Source organism: Pseudopodoces humilis, chromosome 3, assembly GCF_049639895.1.
Source record: "Pseudopodoces humilis isolate 2021_Gansu_Grassland_sample_001 chromosome 3, ASM4963989v1, whole genome shotgun sequence".
In the NCBI taxonomy this organism is placed as follows: domain Eukaryota; kingdom Metazoa; phylum Chordata; class Aves; order Passeriformes; family Paridae; genus Pseudopodoces; species Pseudopodoces humilis.
Window position 1 is genome coordinate 69,062,275 of NC_142202.1, and position 20,755 is coordinate 69,083,029.

The 20,755-nt window shown below is 40.1% G+C and overlaps 1 protein-coding gene across 2 annotated transcripts in view; it reads right to left on the minus strand.

The window, feature by feature from the left end:
* Positions 1-13,856: 13,856 nt before the first annotated feature.
* FIG4 (FIG4 phosphoinositide 5-phosphatase) overlaps positions 13,857-20,755 on the minus strand; it is a 51,243-nt gene continuing 44,344 nt past the window's right edge. For both annotated transcript variants that reach the window (XM_014263320.2, XM_088053458.1), the window contains exon 23: positions 13,857-15,732. In XM_014263320.2, the coding sequence (XP_014118795.2) occupies positions 15,555-15,732 (178 nt within the window). In that variant the 3' untranslated portion in view covers positions 13,857-15,554. The remainder of the gene's footprint in view (positions 15,733-20,755) is intronic.

Consider the following 20,755-nt stretch of genomic DNA (forward strand, 5'->3'; position numbering starts at 1 on the left):
CTAGACTCCAAGGCAGAGGCTTTGGAAATTGAGTGCCGAAAGACAGTAAAAGTTACCGTGCAGGACAGACACGATTAAGTCGTCTCGGTGGGCTACCTTTAAAAGGAGATACGCCATAAGGACTACAAGGGCCCTGAAGAATATCCTTGCTGCCGAGAAGATGGTAATCCCCGCCGTATATTTCTATACGGGCGAAGGGCAAGGCAGAGGGATACACCGGTGTATCCTGACTGTCCTGAGTCTAGCCGTGTGCTTAGCCGAGAGAATGATTCCCGAAGTACCTCCGGGGGAGCGTCTCCTGGGGAAGTGTGAGCAGTGTCAGACTGCCACAGATACCAGACGAATAGTTAACTACTGTCCTCCGGAACGTTGTTTGTCTAACAGCACTCAGTATAATCTTTGTGAATTAAAGGGGAAGGTCCAGTGTTACCACTCAGGGGCAAGGCTTAAGAACGGGCAGTCTAAAACTCCTATGAAAAGAAAGACTGAAAATTCCCATTTCAGGTATAAGAGAGAAGTGGAAATGATTCCCCCAATTCCAATCTGCAGTCAATGTAACAAAACGGTCTAGATAGGAGGAAAAGAAAAGACAATCCACCTTTTTGGCATATTATGCAGTTAACCTTTATGTTACAATAAAGCGAATTTGAAAATGTGTACCATGGGAGGGAATATATATTGGGAAAGTAGAAATTTAAAACATGAAAAAAAGGCTTTTTTTTAATAATGAACCGATAATCCTTGATTTGTTAAAAAGTAGTGATGACCGGGTATGTTTGCAATTCAACCAAGTATTCTGCTTCTCCAGGGATGATGAGGAAGGGGTGGACCCTGAAAACAAAATATAAAACAATTAACCCTAGAGTTAAAGAGGCGAGAAGCAGAAGCTCGGGAAAAAGAAGTTTAGAACAGGAGAAGCTTAACTCTCTTAGTGAACATTATGAGCAATTAGAGAAACAATACAGCAATTGGGGGTTGCGCCAACCCAACCAGAATCTTTTCATAGATCTAATGCAAGAAATAGCCACAGAATTAGGTCTATCTAACTGTTAGATCTGTGGCAGTTTAAAATCAGCTGAAAGATAGCCTTGGAAGGGAGAGGAACTAACCCCAGAGTAACTTCTAAAAATGAGAAGGCTCTAAAATATCAAAAACAAGACCAGAGAGAAAAGAATTCACTGATTTAGTAGGCTATACCCCGTGTGTAAGCACACTCACGGTGAATTCGGAAAGCAAAACAAAAACCTAGCAACCTGAACCACCCGCGGGCTATTGGAGTCGCTCCCGAGGGAATAACTGTGAATAGATGGAAATAATTGAACTTTACTGGTACAAAAACTCTGGGGCCAATCCCTTCCATGAGCTAATAGAATTGAAGGAATATTGAGATGATCCGGCAAAGTTGAACAAGGGTTGAGAAGCTCCTAATAGTATACATTGAATATGTGGAAAAAGGCATACAGCGAGCTACCCAGAAAATGGAAAAGATCCTGCACACTTGGAATAATTCGGTCCTTTTTCTTTACTCTACCTAAAACAGAGAGTAAATCATTGAGCCCCTCTCTTTGAGACATTAAACAAACAAAGGAGAGAATTAAAACGGAAACTACCAATAGCGGGAGGCAACCAGAAGTGGAACGAGGAAGAATGACCTGCCAAAAGGATCATTCAATATTACGGGCCGCTACTTAGGCAAATGATGGCAGCTGGGGTTACAGAACCCCCATTTATCTCCTCAACAGACTTATCAAGTTGCAAGCGGTGGTAGAGATAGTTTCCAACCACACTTCAGAAGCCCTAGAACTCCTAGCCAAACAACATTCACAAATGAGAGCTTTTGTGTACCAAAACAGACTAGCTCTCGATTATTTGCTAGCCGAAGAGGGAGGAGTGTGTGGCAGATACAACGAATCCGAGTGTTGTATGGAAATAGACGATTACAGAGAAACAATAAAAGGATTGGCTGCTGAAATTAAAAAGGTAGCTCATGTGCCAGTCCAAAAATGGAATTCAATCCTACAAGCCTCCTGGTGAGACCAGATATTCGAGCAAGGGGCTTGGTGGAAGAAGCTAGTATTTTTCATCACTTGTTCAGTTGCCGGAATCATTTTCCTTCCCTGCTTAATTCCTTGCTTCATCAGACTAATTCACTCTGTTGTGCAAGGAATGCAGATTGCCACACTTCCAATTGATCCTGAGAAAGCACAAGGGAGACCTACTCCTCTCTCTAAACTAATGAAATTAGAGGAGGAAAAAGAAAACGAAAATGTGATTAAAGCCTTTAAAGAATTTTTGAAAATAAATATAACCTGGCACAAGCATATAGTGAGAATTCGTTAACAGACTGGGAAGAAGATGAATGTGAGTAAAAAAAATTATAGTCCTCCCCTGCAGAATTAGATGAAATAACACGAATTTTTAATGTAATGAATTATTAGGCGGGGGACTGTGAGAAACGAACTTGTAAAAATTCGTAAAAATCTAAATAAATGTATATAACAATAATGATATAAAATATAAAGTACAGTATGACACACAAGCCCTTCCCAGATCTAGCCACGAATTCCCACTCAAAGGATAACGATCCTAGCCGGCGCCCATCAACAAAAAGAATAGACAGGACGCGGCCCATCAAGCTGACAGAAAAAAAACTCCTCAAACTGACAAGGACAGGCTCGGTGACCATCAACGGGGAAGAATAGGCAGGACACGAAACATCAAGCCAAAACAAACGGAGAGGCACCGACGAGATATTCATCACCGGACCCGAACACCTCGCCTTGCGGGCTACCGTTGGGGGAAGCCATCAAGTAAACAAAAGGAAAAATCCAGCCGAAATATCCATCGGCTCCAACCCGGATCCAGCCATCCCATCCAGATGGCCTGAACCACAAGAGCCACTCAGAATTTCTTTACATATGAGGAGACTCGGTCCGGACGTCCATTCGACTCTATTCTCCAATGCCAGGAAATCAATTCATACGACAATCAAGGACTGTTGATGAATGGTGCCTGCCTGGAATTTGGCCTCAAGGCTAAAAATCCCTATAAAAACCCCGGACAGTTTACCCTCCTGCGTGGATTTGGGAACACCTATACCTTTGAGTATAGACCCCTGTCCACCCAGCGCTGCGCTGTTTGTTTTATTGTGGTTTTCCCTCATTGTTTATTTTTTTATAGAAATTGTTTTATAATAAATTGTTTTTATTTAACCCAAATCTGCCTTTGCATTTATAACACAAAGTCACAGGCAGGGCACCTGAAAAACCCAGAAAATTAAGTTGCTGGACACCAAGAATTGAGGACATCAGTGCTCAGAAATAAATTCAGTTCCTGGTGAATATAAGGCAGCATACTGTGAAAAGGCAAAGCTGCTGAGTTGTAAAAAACTGTTTGCAGGTCACTTTTAAAAAACAGCTCTGGTCATGCCTGTTTCCAAAAAATCTACTTTTGAACCTGATGGCTTAGCAAATAACCATCTGATATCAAATATCCCTTTCAAAGCCTTAATGCTGGAACATGCAGTGCTGATACGGCTCAATATAAGCACTTAAATAAAGGTTATTATTTCCAAGCCTACGATATTAAAAAAAAATGCATCAATAGGGCAGCTGAGTTCAAAAGATGCTGAATAAACTTATTAAATGCTGATTCTGGTCATCTTTTCCCTTCTAGCTGCAAGCCTGTTAGTCCCTGCCTGCTGTAACAGTGCTTACAGCACCTTCCTCAACAGCCCTTCAAGGGTAACCATGTCTCATTTCCAGGGATGCCAGTGCACCCCATTCTCTTACAGTGCCAGGGCAGTGCTTTAAGAACTGGGCTTCAAAATCAATTCACACAGTCAGCTTGGAAAAATATTAGTCTTTTGTGGCCTAGTCCATCACTTCAATGCAGGTGAAATTTTGATCAGTTGATCCCCTGTTAAGAAATAAAAAACAAGGAGAATCCTCGTGATATTGTCCTTTCATGTATTTGCTGCAGTCAGCAGCAGCTGCTAAGGTTTTCTTTGATGCTTCCATCCTTTGAAGCTCTCACTGCACACTGTGCATTGCATTAAGTGCCTTTGAGGTCTGCACCTGGGAGCGCTCCTGCCTCTTTATGTGGAAAATCACCCCTAAAAATACATGCATGGTGTTCAGGGAACCCAACCCATGCCAAACGCAGCTGTTGTGTGGCCTGGACATTTATTCCAGTGGTCAAAATGGTCAAATTCCCTTCTTCCATTTGAACAGGATTCAAAGCAGGGTACGAAGAAAAAAATACACTCACTGGCTTGGCCTTCAGGACCATGTTGTGAATCTTTGGATTTCAGATGGATTTTGGCCTTCTCTGTAGTCATCTTCAAGTTACTTTCAGTCAGTTTGTGGATGTATACACTGATTTCAATCATGACCCCAGTCTGCTGGATTTAGGTCAAAAAGCCACTGAAATCAGTATAATTGCTGGCACATAAAGGTGGTCAGAGGAATATAAAGGAGATAGAAGTCCCCCTTTAAGGTGTTCCCATTGTTGGTTTGGTTTCATTCTCTCCCCTCTCTCGAATTTTTTAAAATACTTGGGAAGGACATAGCTGAGTTCTTTCCCTCCCAGCACCGGAGAGGGCTCGGCCCAGGAGGCTGCCAAGTGCTCTGGCCCTCCATCAACAAAGCACTTAAGGGTGTGCTTGTTTGTAGGTATTTAGGCAGCACCATTGACAGAAATACCCATAGTACAGAGCCCTCAGGATCCAAATCAAGGCTACATGACATGTGGTAGGTCTTAAAACGGCTTTTTTTTTTCCTTTTCCAGCAATGATGCAGGACTTGCCCAAATGAACAAACAGAACTCTCCCATTGAAAGGCTGCCCATCTGGCTCCTCTCCTAAGAGTGCTAGGGCAAATAATACAGCTTATCTAATTTGGATTATAATTATATAAACACATTAAAAAACATAGTATATTACAGCATAGTGCAGGATAGTCTATTGTAATACAGCATAAATATAATATCTAATATGTATGCGATATAAAAGGTGGACCCTGTCTTCCTCATGGCAGACAGTAACATACATTGAAGCAACAACATGAAAACAACAGCAACTCTTGAATTTCTTGCTGTTCTGCCATAAAAAACTCAGCCCAAAGAGTGAAATTCAGCAAAGGCGTAGCAACCAAAATCAGGATTCTGGAAATGGTCAGGGAAGCAAAATGGATGTCACTGCCACCTACGCTGCTGCTGAGAAGAGAGATGGAAACACAACCACAGTCTGAGATGCATGTGCCTCTGAGTGTTTCATAAATCTGCACAATCCTGGGATACATTTCAGAGGAAGATACACAAGGACTGTGACAGGTTGCATGCTCCAGTCATTATAATGCCTGTGTACAATGTGTGCAATGAATGATGGATAAAATGTCACAGATTCTGTAGGATAAACACTCTAAAATAAGCACATTTTCAGCTCAAAATAAGTGAAAGGTAAGCCAAACTACTTCAAATTCAAACCAAATGCAGGTCAGTATTTTCCTATTGTGTAACCTTAAAAAATGGATGCAGTTCCTGTCATTAACTCCTGATGATTCATCCTTAACCTGGACTATTTCCTCCCAGGTTCTACTGATATTTCCTACAGTGGTGAGTTGACTCTGCCTGGACACCAGTTGCCCACCAAAAGCCACTCCATCACCCCCCTCCTCAGGTGGACAGGGGAGAGAGAATACAGCAAAGAGCTCATGAGTTAAGGACAGGGATACCTCAGTGTGCCCCAGAATCTGCCTTCCTCAGCAGCGCATCCCAGGGACATATGGGGCCAGCACTGCTTTACAGGGAAATAGAGAACAGCAGGGAGATGTTAGGACAAAAGTGTGTAGAAGTGTGTAAACTTTTATAAAAGTGAGTGAAAGCAAGTGAGTTGTCAACACCAGGCAGATGAGAAGAAGCCATGGTGAAAAAAGGAAGGGGAGAACCATTATACCACATTTCTGCTGGAATCTGAAAAACAAAAAGTCCCCAGAATTGGGGTCTCTGTGTCAGAAGATGTCAGGGAAACATGTATTTCACACTCTCCTTGTGTTTAGTTGGTGCAGAAGGTCACACCTTGCAGCACTGTTGGTTGCTGTGTGGTCTGAAGCAATAAAGACCAGGGCCATGGACCCATTGACTTGGTGCTGGCCGTGAACCACCTGAACAGACTCTCAAAATTACAGTTTGAAAGTCAACAAAATTTTCAATTGTCAACTGAGGGAGAACAGGCAGCTTTCTTTCACCCTGCTGTGAAAGGCAGTGCCCAAGGATAAAGCACCTGGACTCTGGGCAATTGGATTTGCTTCCTTCTGGTTCCCATGTGGGCTTTCTTCCCTGCCTACATCCCCACCTAGGAGTGGTGGCTTTGGTATCTGGCCACTGTGCTCTGCCCAGGTGAGCACAGAAAAGAAATAATTTTCAGATGGCAAGGTAGGAAGAGAAGAAGAACAAGGTGGGAAAGCAAAGTGCACAGAAAGCAATGACTGGAGAGCTGTGATTCTGGCTAGGGAAGAAGCCACTTCTTCTAAAAATACCTTTCTGATGGAAATTGATTTTATTGGTTGCATTTCCTAGGAAACTAAGTAAATGAAAGATAGGCTTTGCAATGTACTCTTTCATTTATTCTTGCCTAATATAGGTTGAAAGTAATACTTTTACTGCCAGCAAAAGACATAGTCTGCAGAATCTTCAGTGTGTCACTGGAATGATGTCCCTGGTTAAACTGTAACCTCGCTGCTGTTAAATGTGGTGCTGCTGTACAGTGTGAGGAAAACACTGTGTATATACAGTATGGCTTAATTCTGCCCATATATCACAGGTTTTAGAAGATTTTTATACTCACATTTTAAGCCTGATGCTATTCCCACTGAACTCAAAGCAGTATTCCCACAAAGCTCGCTGTGTGAAAGACTTGGCACTAGATATCAGTGTCCTTACAAGTGAGTTGTTTGTGATGAGGTAGAGACCAAGCAATGTGTTCACTTTCCTTCTGCCATCGGGTTTCCAGAGTTAAAACTCCATCATAGCCTTTGTAGCTGCAACCTCCCTTCATGTTGGTGTCATTTGAAATGAAGTATGTTCTGCCCAGACTGAAGTGAGAGTGACAGTTTTTAGGCACGTTAAAGCAAGTAGCAAGTCTCCAAACCCCCCTTGTGGTTACTGGAAGACTATCTGAAAGGGAGACCATGGAGTGTAGCATGCCAGCATGAACAAACTACAAAGCAGAGGAGGGAAAAGGGAACGAGGGAGTGAAGAAAAGAGCGTGAGTGTGGGGAAGCTTAACAGCCACATTGGCAAGAAGCAGAGTGTCAGCAAAGAGGATGTTTACAGTCTTGAAGTCAGGATTCAAAGAGCAAGTGGCTGGCATGAGTCTGCACTACAGCCCCTTGGGATAGAGTAAGGCTGAGAATACAGAACACCAGGACCAGTTCTCAGCATAGATGTACTCGTGCTCCCGCTCATGCAGTTGTTGAGTTACAAACAGGACAATGCACAAAATGACCCTGAGTGAAAATGTATGTTCTAAAATTACAGCACTGAAAAGCATTGGCAATTTTTTTTTTAATCAGTAACAAAAAAAGAACTGAGAAATAGTTAAATATTCATTACATACAAATATCAAAGCTCATTAATTTCTTTATAGGGGTGTTGTGATTGCTCCATAATTAGACGCTGAAAAACGTCTTATGCTTATGAGGAATGCATGTGTATCCTTCCCAGAGTTACAGCACTTACATTGAGGATAAATATTCTTCAGGGGATTTACAGACTAAGCTAATAATCAGCTCAAGGTAAACATTTCCTTTGAAAAAATTCTTACTGTACCAAACACTTTGTAATACTAACAGTGATTTAATGATATTTTTATTTTGCACTGGAAAACTTATGCTCTAACATAAAATAAAGTAGTTCAGTTTCAGGGAATTCTGTGGGAAAAGTGATGCTCTTTCAGAATGCCTTCCACTTCGTGCTGTGACCAAACACAAGCTGGCCCATCTCTGTTGCCTGTCCCTGTGTGTTGACACACAGCTGTGCAGAGATGCTCAGCCTGGAACACGCTGATATCCTTGAGAATACAGGCGGGGTCTGGGAATGTTTTCCCATCGTCTGCGGGAGAGGACAAGCCGGCTCCCTGCGTGTGCACGGGGGTGAAGAGCTGACAGAGATTTCAGTGGACAATAGGAGAGAACTGAGACAATTGTGAGAGACAAGCCTTTGATAAAGGGGGAAAAGAGACACTTTGTGTTTATGTCTCCTCAGGGTTTTTCTGAATAGCCTCTCCTCTTATGAAGTGATGAAGTGGCCCTAGAACGGTATTTCGGGACCGCACCCTCAGCACGTAGACCCTGCTGCAACTTCAGTCAGTGACAACCTGTTGAAAGGATGGAAAGGATGGAAAGGATTTTAGCTGTCTTTATGAACTGCAAGCACAGCTAATAGCCAAATCACTGAAAAAGAAAAAAAAAAATTAAAGAAGGAAAATATCAGGGGATATAATCAGAGACATCTAGTTCCAAGTCAGCCCAAACGTGCAGTCCAGAAAAAACAATGAAGGAACAAACTAATGCCTAGAAGAAAAATTAGCAAGAAACACACCCTTGACTAAACTTTTCAGCTTCACATTTGCAACTATAGACCTGGAAGGAGAAGAGATGTTTTGTGATTGCTCAGAGCAGGAATTGGGACCCTGTGCTCAGACCCATGATACTGAAGATGTGCAGAAAGATCGACAAAATCAACAATGGCAACAATATGCAAAATGAAAGCAGGCAAAACCCTGTGTATCTAAGTTATAAAAAAAGAAATCTAAAGGGGACATCTGCAAAAGCAACTAACCAATGCAGTATTTGTGTTACTACTGTATGCTCTACATTTAATAAACAGGAGTACAATAATTCACCAACGTCTAATAAATGGAGGAGATGAGTGGTGATGATTAAAACAGACCAACAGATTCAGTGATCTGGAGGACAATTAACACTGAACAGCCAAAAGCAGGATGAGCTAGATGAGGGTCAGGTAGTATTCATATGGCAGATCAGTGAAGATTCCTAATTGTGACCAATTACTTCTGATCAAAGAGGCCGACAACTCCTCTTCAGGTGAATGACACTTTCCTGAGCTTCAGGCAGAGTGAAGCTCTCTCAGAAACTTCCCCATATGGCTTTTGCTCAGTGGACTGCAGTGCAAACACTCTCCAAAACTAGCATTTGAATGGAAGGCATTTATTGGGTGAGAAGTGGATTATTCTGTGGAGTCTCTAATGGTATAAATGTTACTGGAGAAGTTTGTAAGAGATTCAAGCCAAGGCAGCAGATGGAGAACATGCTGCCAGCAGGCAGAGGAGAAGCAGAGCTAAGCTTTGGGAGTCCCAGGGGAGTCAAGAAGAGTTGGTCCCTGCATGAGGCTCCTGATAATGGGTAGAGAGGTCACCATGACCCATCAGCAACAGAGACAGACAAAATTCTGTTCTGTTCAAAGCCAGTGATGATTGGCAAGCTTCTCTAACCCTGAGCAGCCTGTTCTCTGGCCTGGCTGGTGATAGATCACAAGTCCCATCTACCCCTGATAACACAGGGTAGCCCTGAGGTGGCACATGCCCTTATTTTAGAGAAGTACTGTACCAGGAGTACCTAGCTGTGTCTGGAGCAGATGAGACAGAGGTTAAAGCCGTAAAATTCTTTAGTAAAGGACCCTATAATGTAGCTGTTTACTTATCTCATAGCTCTGCCAGGTTTATAAAGGCTACCAAGGGACTCATCTAATTTTAGTTTTTTAAGTGCAGGTGTTTTGGCTAAGCCATTTGTGTATGTTCCTCCAAGGAGGCACAATAGAATAAACTCCTGCAGAGGGGTAGCTTCTTGTCCCCCAAGATCTGACTCATCTCTGGAAGCCCTCCTCTCTCTTTATTGCCTACCTGGCTTTGATGCCACTGCCACCAGGTAAGGGGGACAACACCTACACCTCCAGAAAAAACACTCTGCAGGTTTCATGCAACACCTTAGCATGTTGCTTAGGTCAAAATCTGATCCCCTAGGTAGTGTGTCCAGGACACAGCCCCATCTCCCATGACATGCCCAAAGTGGAGAGCAGTGAGATGAGGCTGAAGCCTTGGGGGAAGCCCCATGTGCACGACTTGGTTACAACAGCATGTCCTGAGGACATTGCACAGGGCCAGCTGGAGACACTTGTTAATGAGAATCCTGGTACATGGAGAATGAGAAATGTGACCTTTGGAAATTCAAATCAGGCTTTGCACATGTGTCTTCCAAATGACTGCTGTGACACCCGTCAGGGCTCATGTGGATATGGGGTGTGTCTCAATGGCAGGCTTGCTGCTTGTTTTCCACGTGCTGTGACCCAGCCTCCTCCCTGCCCCAGCAGCTCAAGCTGTTTGCTCCACGTGTCCCTGAGCGTGTTGGGCCATGCTCACACACTGAGCTGGGCTCTGGGAGTCTGCGAGCTCTGGCTCTGCACCCTCAACCTGCCCACCCAGCCGGCAACGTGCGAGCAAGTGCCGTACACAGCTCTTCTGCAGTTCCTAGCAACTAAATTGCAGCCTCCCTGCCAATCTGCTCTTCCCTGAGCATCAGCTTGCCTATTCAAATATACCCCACTGGTGTCCAACCCTCTCTTTTCACCCAGATGGCTCCAGCTCTTCCCTTATTTGCTCTTTTCCTTTCCCCTTGCCTCGCTGAGATGCATTTCAGCTCTTGCTCACCCCCGCTACTAAGCCCACTGTAAAGGATTTTGAGTTATGCGGAACAAGGGAGACCAGAAGGAAAAATACCTAAAACCCTCCCTTAGGACTTACTGTAGAAAGGTTACCAGAGCATCTAGGAAAAAGGATTTTCTACCAGGTAACTGGTCTAACTCTTCCTTAAAATCCTGCCTCTCTTAGGAAAGGTTTTCTGAGTGGTCCCCCTCTTGTTAAAAAGGGAGTTCATGAGACTACAAAGTACCCTTGTAAGCTGTGGAGGAGAAAAATAAAAAAATCCCTCAAAACATAGTGTAGAATCTTTAACCCAGCATCAGGATTTGTAGCTTAGACTTGTGAGTCAATTATCCAATAGTCTGATCTGGGGAAAACCCAGGAAGAGAGTGGCACAGGGTATTTATGGGAGAAGTTATTATGGGAGTTCTGGCCTGCAGAGAATGTCTCCATGCAAGGTTCAAATTTGACTGAGAATCAAAATCTTATCACTTTCTTTAGTTTCTCCTTTTATTTTCTCCTCTTTACATAATCCACATTGTATTTCCAGGGAAGTAGGTGGAAAATCAAAGAAGTTAAGAAAAGTTACATTGTCTCATTGATGGCAACTCGAAATACATCAGTAATAAAACAAGCAAGACAGTGGATTAGAACTAGAGAGTTTTGCTTCAATATATGAAAATTCCAAAAGGAGGAGATGGATATAGTGGGAAAACTACAACTTGTGGCACAGTTATATGTGAGAAAAAGGATACTGAACCACAGATACTGGAAAAAATCAAACACAGTACCAAAAAATTTGAAGAAAAAGAAGGGAAATAAACAGAAGATAACCCCTATTTAAAAAAAAAAAAAAAAAAAAGTACTTGAGCTGTTAGGGAATATAAAATAAGAGACCCGCCACATCTGTATCTCTCTGGAAATGAGAGGTGGCTATTGCAATGATTGAAAACCATACTGGACTTTAATGCTGGCAGCACAACTCACCTGGAATCGGGAAATGCAAATGGAGCATCAGAAATGGTTCATATCAAGCTGTTGGCTTGTTATCAGGTAATCCTACCTTGATTACACTATCTCTCTATGATACAAAGATGAATGCATTAAATAAAAGGAATATAAATGTTATAGTCAAACCTTGGGTCGTGCAAAGAGCATATCTTTCTGGAGGAACAATACAGAATAACACTAAACATTGTTTTTCATGCCTTTTCTCAGCACTCTCTTGCTTGGTTCCAGCAGACAGATCAGCAGCTGCAACGGGGTTTTTTTGTAGCAGGTAGAACTCCAGAAGCAGACTCCTGATTATCGATATTTGCAACTTTTGTAATTTCAATGTATGACTTTTTATTATTAATATTTTGTAACTTTACACACTAGTTTCACATTACTTCTAAATCACCACCAAAAGTAACAACTTTAATTAGGTTTTTCAATACATATAAGACAGAGGGAGGCATTTGGAAGCCAAGCACATTGTATTTTTCCCTATCAGGCTCTAGGCAATCACTTGGATTGAAACTATGCCAGCAAATGGAACACTCCTGTGTACATACCTCAGTTTTACCCTCAGTGAACTGGAGTTGTTCATATAATTAGTGACAGGGTGAAACCCCTGTGGAGAACGAAATGATCTCCTGAGTGAAGCTGGTACTTCCTCTGACTGTAAAGCATGACTACTTGACACAGCATGTGCTTTGGAGTTTATAAAAGTGAAAGCTGGCTCGAGTCTGTGAAAGCCAAGAGAACCTTCCTGGATGATGTGGAAAAATCTCACAAAGTCAGTAACAAAACAAAGAGCTGCTACACCCCAGAATTATGCACAGCTCTTTTGCTTCTTCCCCCTGGCAGCTGTGTGAACACTGAAAGGTCCGATTTCAGGACCACAGACAAGTCCCTCTGGAAAATGAGAGGAAGAGAACAAAAAGTCAGTGGATTTTGCAAGTGGACACGAGACTCAGAAGGAGGGGAAACTACCAAGGAAAACTGTGGAAAAGAACTGCTCCTACAGTCACAACACAAAGCTTAAGCTCTTGGACTGGCATAAAAATCAGCTGTCACAGAAGTGGCACAGAAATGACCAAATCAATCCTTATTTGACATTTGTGCTTCCTGATTCCACAGGAAAGAACCCAAAGTCATCATTTTCTAGGTGTACATTTTGGGACTGTATTGCAATGTAAGCTTTAAACACACTGAAACGAGCTAAATATATTTTGGAGGAAAAATCAACATATTTCTCAAATATTTCTTTTGTCCTAAAAAAAGGTGCTTGCTTTTTTTTTTTAAGCTTTTTTTGCTTAAAGGTGTTTATTAGCACTTAGAAGTGAAAAAGAGTACAATGTTACTCTTCAGAGCCAACATAGCTCACTCTTTTCATGATTATTCTTATTTTACACACTTTTTCTTCTGCTTCTGTAAGGGAAATATATGCATCTATTGAGAACTTCTAACACTCTTGAGAACTGAACCTTATTATCACAAGAAAAACATAAAGTAGGTGGATGCAGAGGCAGCACCTTGGGAATCCTTCATCCAGCTGAACTTGTTAGATGGGTGATTGAGTGTACTTCTATTTTAAATAATCATTTATGTGCATTAGGCAGCAGGTCCGCTCAGACTGTTGAGTTTACTCAGGGTTAAGCTGGGAGTCTTGCTTTGTGCATTTGCCTTATTTTTTCTTTAAAAAAGTCTATTGAAAGTTGACATTGGCACCCTGAAGCATTCTGAACAGCTGCTAAGAGTACAGATGGTAGATCACACAAGCCATCACTGAGGTGTCATTCAGCTCTCAGAACTATAAACCAATCTCCTTTACTCCTCTTCTTTGAGGAGTGTCTGAATTGCTGAGGGCTAAACATACTTTCTCCCAGAGCTGTAAAATTATTACTATCCCTAAATTTTGCAACAACATCATTGGTCGCTGAAAAGGGAGTATCATCTTTTGACTTACCTGTGGGTTACTTTCAAGGGTAACTTTTATGAATTACCAGTACCTATCAACAACAAAAGTAAGGTCTGTGATAAGTCTAGAAAACATTCCTTGCAATAGTTTAAGTGCAGTAAGGAAAGTGTGCGCTTGTCTCATTAAGACACAAACTCCAGCTCTACATTTTTTCAAAGCAAGTATTTATTCCTTCTAATTATTTTCATATTGGGCAAAAGAATTCAGTATAGGTTTATTTTTTCCGAGGGAAAAAACATTAACAATTGCAATAAAGTAATCTAAAGTGACAATTAATTCTTGCATCTCCTAAAACACAACCATTTGGCTCAAAACAATTAAGAAAAAAGAATGAACACCAAAATGCTTCTACGAGGTACCGTGTTCTCATTGACTGTATGCAAGTCTTTCCCTGAGACACACAAACTTGTATCACATGAAACCTTTCTTCCCTTTACCCACTGCATCTTTTCGTATATTGAATTACTAACAGAGGTGCAACTTACTGCATAAAATATTCAAATATATGCAAACATGTTTGCAACGAGTAGCTACAAATCTACAGTAGCTGCCTGAAAAGGAATTTACTGTGAACACAAACATGTTCTCTAGATCTGTTACATGCAGTTGGCTGCATCCCTAAAACAGTTATTCTGCTATTCCAGAAAATTCTGAAAGATGGTGTGTACAAGCTTGTGGAACAAAATGTTTTTTGTCAGTAGTGCTGCTGATACTGTCAGTATTCTTCAAGGTAAAGGGCTACAAAGTGTTGGGAATTTTAGCTTGCAATTGCAAATAGTAGGATTCCTCCCTTCCTTATTTTTTTTTTTTTTTTAATTTAAAAATTTTACTCAAAAGCCCAAAACAACCTATTTAGACACCTGCTGCCTCTTTACCTCTTAGCAAGCAAAAGACATGATGTGCAGTCTTGCCTAACCCATCTACTGCTTGCTCTTGCATGACTACTCCAGCTGATCAGGTCATTTACCAACACCACTTTACCCAGAGACTCTAGGCTTCAACTCCATGGCACCTCACAGGAGCACAACCACAGGGATGGGAAGAATATGCTTCAAAAGGATAATGCCTGCCATAAAGAAAAATGACAGGATGGTTTGGCACTCTCTAGGTGTCCAAAGCCAGTAATGTGAAGAGCATTCCCTCATTTGCAGATGCAGTTGTGATGGAGTTATCTTCAGACTCCTACTAGAAACCTGTGGTAATTAGCCACAAGCCATCTTCACCCTGCAGCATGTGGTACACATTCTGTAGCTACCAGCACCAGTGAGATTAGTTTTGACACATATTAGGGTTACAAAGTTTATTAGTATTGATGCAAATTTTGATTTTGACATAAGTCACATATTTTTCACTTTTGCTTAAAAAGGCAGAAATTTGCAAGCAGTCATTCTAGCACTCACTTTTCTAAAAACCTCAAGAAATATCAGAAAATATTCTGCTGTAAAAGAAGATTGTTTTCTATCATGAAAAAAAGGGGAAGAAAACTATTCTCTTCTGATTCTTGTGTACAAATCACTTCAGTTTTATTATCAAACATAACAATATAAGAAATTAACATAAAAAAACTAAAGACACCATATTTTCTTTACCACAAATAGCTACATACTCTCTAGTAGCTCTGGCAGCTCTGATTATTCACTTAGTCTCTTAGGATACACTTTCAGCTAAAAAGATATTAAATAACTTTTTAAATCAGCTATTAAACCACATTTTCCCCTAAAGAACAATACAATAAATGGATAACAGTAAAGAATAATAAATAGAAAAGTTAGTAATAAGTTCCTTACTGCAAAAGAACAAAACTAGATTTCCTTTCTAAAATTATTTTTGGGACTTATCAGTACAGTAGATTTGGCAGGAGAATCTGGCTTGGATTTACATGTATCTGTTTCGAATGTACTCTCTGTACATGAGGAAATCATCTCTTCCCAGAAGCTGCATGTTTCCTCTTCCAGCCTGAATGTGTGCATGGAAAATCTCTATTGATTTCCTATCAGCTCTTGGAGGCTGGACTTCATAAATATTGTCTTGAGAAAAGGAGGAGATGGGTATTCTGGAAGAAAACCAAACACACAGAATATTTGAAGCTTTATGTAAAAATTTTCCACAGAGAGAGAGAGAGGATTATTTCTTTTCCTTGAAATATACAGGAGAGTCAATGAGAGGGCAAGTTCCCAGTAGATAATTCATTTACCTAGATTTTTATCACTACTGCAGACCTGATAAGACCCAGCTTTCCAAGTAGGGTAATTAGGTAAGTTGTCATTAATCCCATTACAGAATACCTTCTCACTTCCCTTTGCCCTGCCCTCATTTCTTCATCCTTCATCAGATCTGCTACGGTCAGTAAGTACCCCAGCTAAAGTAGATCTGTGCCATGCATTATAGCAGAAAAAAGAAAGACTTCATGGAGCTATTCACTTAGTAACAATTATAGCAAGTGATTATACTCTGAGCCAACACAGAGAAAGGGTTAATTAGGTAAGAAATTTCCATCTAATTATCAGGAAACAGACAATTTATTATAAGCAACAGCACTCAGATATTTTTATGAAAATATTTTTTAAATCTTCATTCAGCAAATACCATACTTGAATCCTTATGTACACATATTTTTGGGCTCAAAACTTCTCGGTTAAGAAAGCAAAGTGGCAACTTACTGTCAAAACTCACTATTTCATAAAGCAAACATCAACCAGCCCAAATGCAATGAAGATTCAGATATTAGTATCATTGTCATATTCTACAGAAGCCACAGTCATGACTCACTACCTGTGTGCTTTTCAGGATACAAAAAGTTATTTTTATGTGTAGAATCTCCTCTTTTGAAGGTAAAAAAACAAGTAAGAACCGGAACACTTAAGCAAAGGGAAACCCCCCTATAAATAAAATGCCTTAATAAACTTCTACTTGCATTATGGGCACAAACTAATATTTGACACTGTTTCTAAATGAGGAGCTCCATTAAAAGGACCAAAAACTCTTGCCCCCTCATTTTGCAGCCTTTTATTTTAGTAAAATATATTGTATTTTGGATGTTGCATCATGTGACAGTTCATTAGTCTTACAGCAGTGTGTCATGTAGGATATACTGTGCCTAATATTTCACTACAACTGGAATACAGTATATAAAACAAAAAGGTTTCCAAATTAAAGTAATACATTTTCATTTTATATTTCAACTTTGCATAGCCATACAGTCAGTTGATTACTCTTTGACTGCTATGACAGAATTACTTATAAAAGTATACTATTGAACTTGAGACAATAAAATCACTGGTCATCCACAGAGATTGGCTGCATACTCTAAAACATTTTTTTTTTCCTCAACAATGTGAGAGTTTCTTCTCATTATCACTTCTAGTTTATTTAAGGTAGTTGCTTTCAGAACTGCTAAAAACATTAGTTTAGATGCTTTAAAAGTAGATCGCTTTTCAAAACATCCATAGTTCCTGCAGTACTTAATCAGCGTAAAGCATCCAAACTGAGACTCTAGCAATGGCATTTGACACTAGCACACTGTACTAACTTATTAATGTCACCATCTAACAACAAAAGATGTCACTTACTCAAATATAACTAGTCTGTTTGGTCCACTAGCAAGTGGAGAATTAAGTAAAAGAGCAAAACAGAGCACTAAATTGATGCCTTCTCTATTTATTGATTGGTTTCTAAAGATACGACATTTCTGAAGCACTAATGACTCAAAAATCCTTTCCTTAGGTACAATGGAAGCTGGGCAGCAAAGTGCATTTAATTTTGTGCATTTAATAACTGAATCTCAATTTTCCTCCTACTTGCATCAACATGATAAAAATATATTGAAAGAACCGCATGTTCATACATGCCAACTTTGATTAATAACCCCATGTTAAGCTGTAACTATTTGTAGAGTGCTTGTATTATCCAGTCATTTAATTAAAAGCCATTTCTCTAACATATTCATGTAAAAATCTATTCTACTTAATAAGTTTAATATCTTACAATAGTCATGATGGAGAGCATGTTATTTATGACTTGGCTATCAGGTTTCCTTAGAAACCTGTAGCTTTATGGCCTTCCAGTGAAAATTACATAGATAGGAACATAAACTTTGTGTCATGACAGACAGCACCCTTGACACGCCATTTTCATTATTTTCATCCCATTTGTGAGTAGGCTTCCTGGTGTTATGGTTTCACCAAGAGTATCAATGTTTCTACAGTAAAAGATACAGTTAAAACCTTCACTTATAATGAGGATGTTCCATACTTCCAAGGAAAAGTGCATGGTGATATGGATTAGCTCTCAGACACAGCAGTCACCAGAAAGCCACTGCATTTGTTTCCACACTGATTAGCTATCCTCAAGTCTCTGAAGTATATCTAAAAAGTAAACAAAATGTATTTCTTCACCTTGCTTGAATCCTAAGCAAATATCCATGTGGATGATCAGAGGGCTAGAGTACCTCCCCTACAAAGACAGGCTGACAGAGTTGGGGTTGTTCAGCACAGAGACAAGGCAGCTCCAGGGAGACCTTAGTGCACCTTCCAGTGCCTAAAGGGAGCTGCAAGAGAGCTGCAGAGGGACTTTTTTAAAGGGCATGAAGTGATGGGACAAAGGGGGATGGCTTTGAGCTGAAAGAAGACAGGTTTAACTTAGGCAGTAGAAGGATATCCTTCACTGTGAGGGCAGCGAGGCACTGGAATGGGTCATCCAGAGAAATTGTGTTTGCCCCATCCCTGGCAAGGCCAGGCTGGAGGGGACTTTGAGCAACCTGGTCTAGTGGAAAGTGTCTCTGCCCAGTTTCCAACCAGGGGGTTGGAACTGGATGGTGTTTAAGAGTCCTTCCAACCCAAAGCATTCTAGGACCCGACCTGAAGCAGAGGCACTGAAAACAGCTCAGATGCTCATGTATTCACCAGCCACACTTTGGTACAAGGATATTTAAGCATGCTCACACTCTTCTTTTTTGCTACAGGGAACCAAAACACTCAATTCCCTTTTAAGGGGGGAATAAAGTTTCTTGTACTCCTAGATAAATGTATGAAGCACATTTGAAAAGGATTTGAGAGTGTATTTTTACAACAGTATTATTTACATCATACCAAAATGAACACTAGGGAATTAGGGAATTAGGAACAGGTGCAGTGTGTCAGCCAACAGTAATTACACTACAGTACTTAGAGTCTCTCTTCATTCACATTATAATAGATTGTGCTAAAAGTGGTCCAGCTCTGTTTAGCTCTATTTAGCTCTAACTAAAATTCCATCATTTTTTCCTTCATGGAATTTCTAAGAACAAAAAGAAGAATTTCAATATCCTTCCACATCCTCCACTCAGCCTCACTATTATTTCTCTGCATCACTTTGGTCCCTGTTCAAGTCCCCATATTTTATTTCTAGTCTATACTTACAGTTCCTAAATTTAAGCCAGAACCTTCTCTTCAGTATTTATACAATTCATATTTGAATTTGTCAATATCAATGCATAGATATTATAAAAATAAGAAATAGTTCTTCTTTTGTAGCAGCTTCATGTATTTGATTAAAATGGTCAAGTGTTTAAAATTGTGAAATGTGGGGTTATTAAAAAAGATTTTCTTGAGAAGTGTGGAAAAGACAACTAACCTAAGCCTAAATTATATCTCACTGCTGATATGAAACCAAAGTTTTAGACTGAGTGTTTAATTTTACTATGAAAAGAACTAGGGTTTGATTGCATTTGTATCATATACGAAGCAACCACTGGAGAATTAAATTTGTCTGATTTTTTTTTTTTCAATTTAAAAGGCATCTAACATCAAATTAATAAAAGTTAGTATAATTTTTCAATTTCTTCAAGAGCTCCTTGAGAAAGAGGCACAAGCTGTGCCTCACATGCTGTTACTGAAAACCCTCCCTCTCTCCCTAATCTTGAGTACACTTATGTTCATTCTATTTTATCTCTAAAATGTTAGTATTCTCCAAGGAAATTCCTGATTCACAGCTGTAATTTAAACTCAGTAAAAAAAAGCTTCCTTGTTTCAGAGTTGAACAACATGCCTTTTAAGAATGGCTACATTTATGACTTTAACTAAAAGAACAATCTGTCACCATCCAAACAGTATTTAAACATTTTTAAAAAGTAACAGAATAAAACCCAAAGAAAATTTTTAAGCTGTCAGGGGATATACTGTAATAAAAAAGAAATTATCAGCTCTAAGATACCCTACTTCCTCTCTGATCTGCACAGAGGAACACGTTTGTTAGAAGTGGCAAGAGAGATGATCTACATGACTTCAACAGGAGGAGTAACAGGAGGCACAGATTTTTGTGCCCTATGACTTTTACACTTCTACTATTCAGAAACACACGGAAACTACACTTGGGAAAAGAGAAAAATTAACATCTGACTATCCCAAAACCACCAGAATTCTGTGTAGGGACTCTCTTTAATGTCTTCATTTTACAGATGCTCAGCATTGGGAAAAAAATTGTATTTAAAGGGATAAGAAAGGAATTATTATCTCCTACACTGTCTTACATGCTGGGAGATTCTGCAATTACAAAAAAGAAATTGCCTTTATTCATAGCAAAAATATTCTTCTTACAAAATATTTTATTAATAAACATGTCAATTTAAAACATTCATGCTTGCTCCCTCATATTGAAAAACAGTTTTACAGTTTTCCAATCTAATTTACTACTTTCATACCCATTAGGCATGTTTTATTATAAAACTATGGGCTCATTTACCTACAAATGTGGTATTACCACTTTCATTGTAGCTAATACCAAGTGAATAAACACTGCTATCAGACAGTATTGTCTCATACACAGCATTGCATCTGTTTCATGTCGTTCTTTCTTAGCCCAACTGAGACTCACCCACTCTCTCTCCCTGCTTAGGTATAAATGCTATGTTCAAGGCTTCCTCACTTCACCAGCACAGAGGGGTGGACAAGAGGCAGTGCAGGAAACAAAGTTGGGGCTTCTGTAAATCAGTGCATTGCAGAGAAGTTTTGGCAGTTCTAAGAAGTGGCCATGCTGTTGGATAAAGGATCGTGTACTCCCAGTGACAGAAGTAAATAAAATTCTGCCTTGCCTTGGTGAAA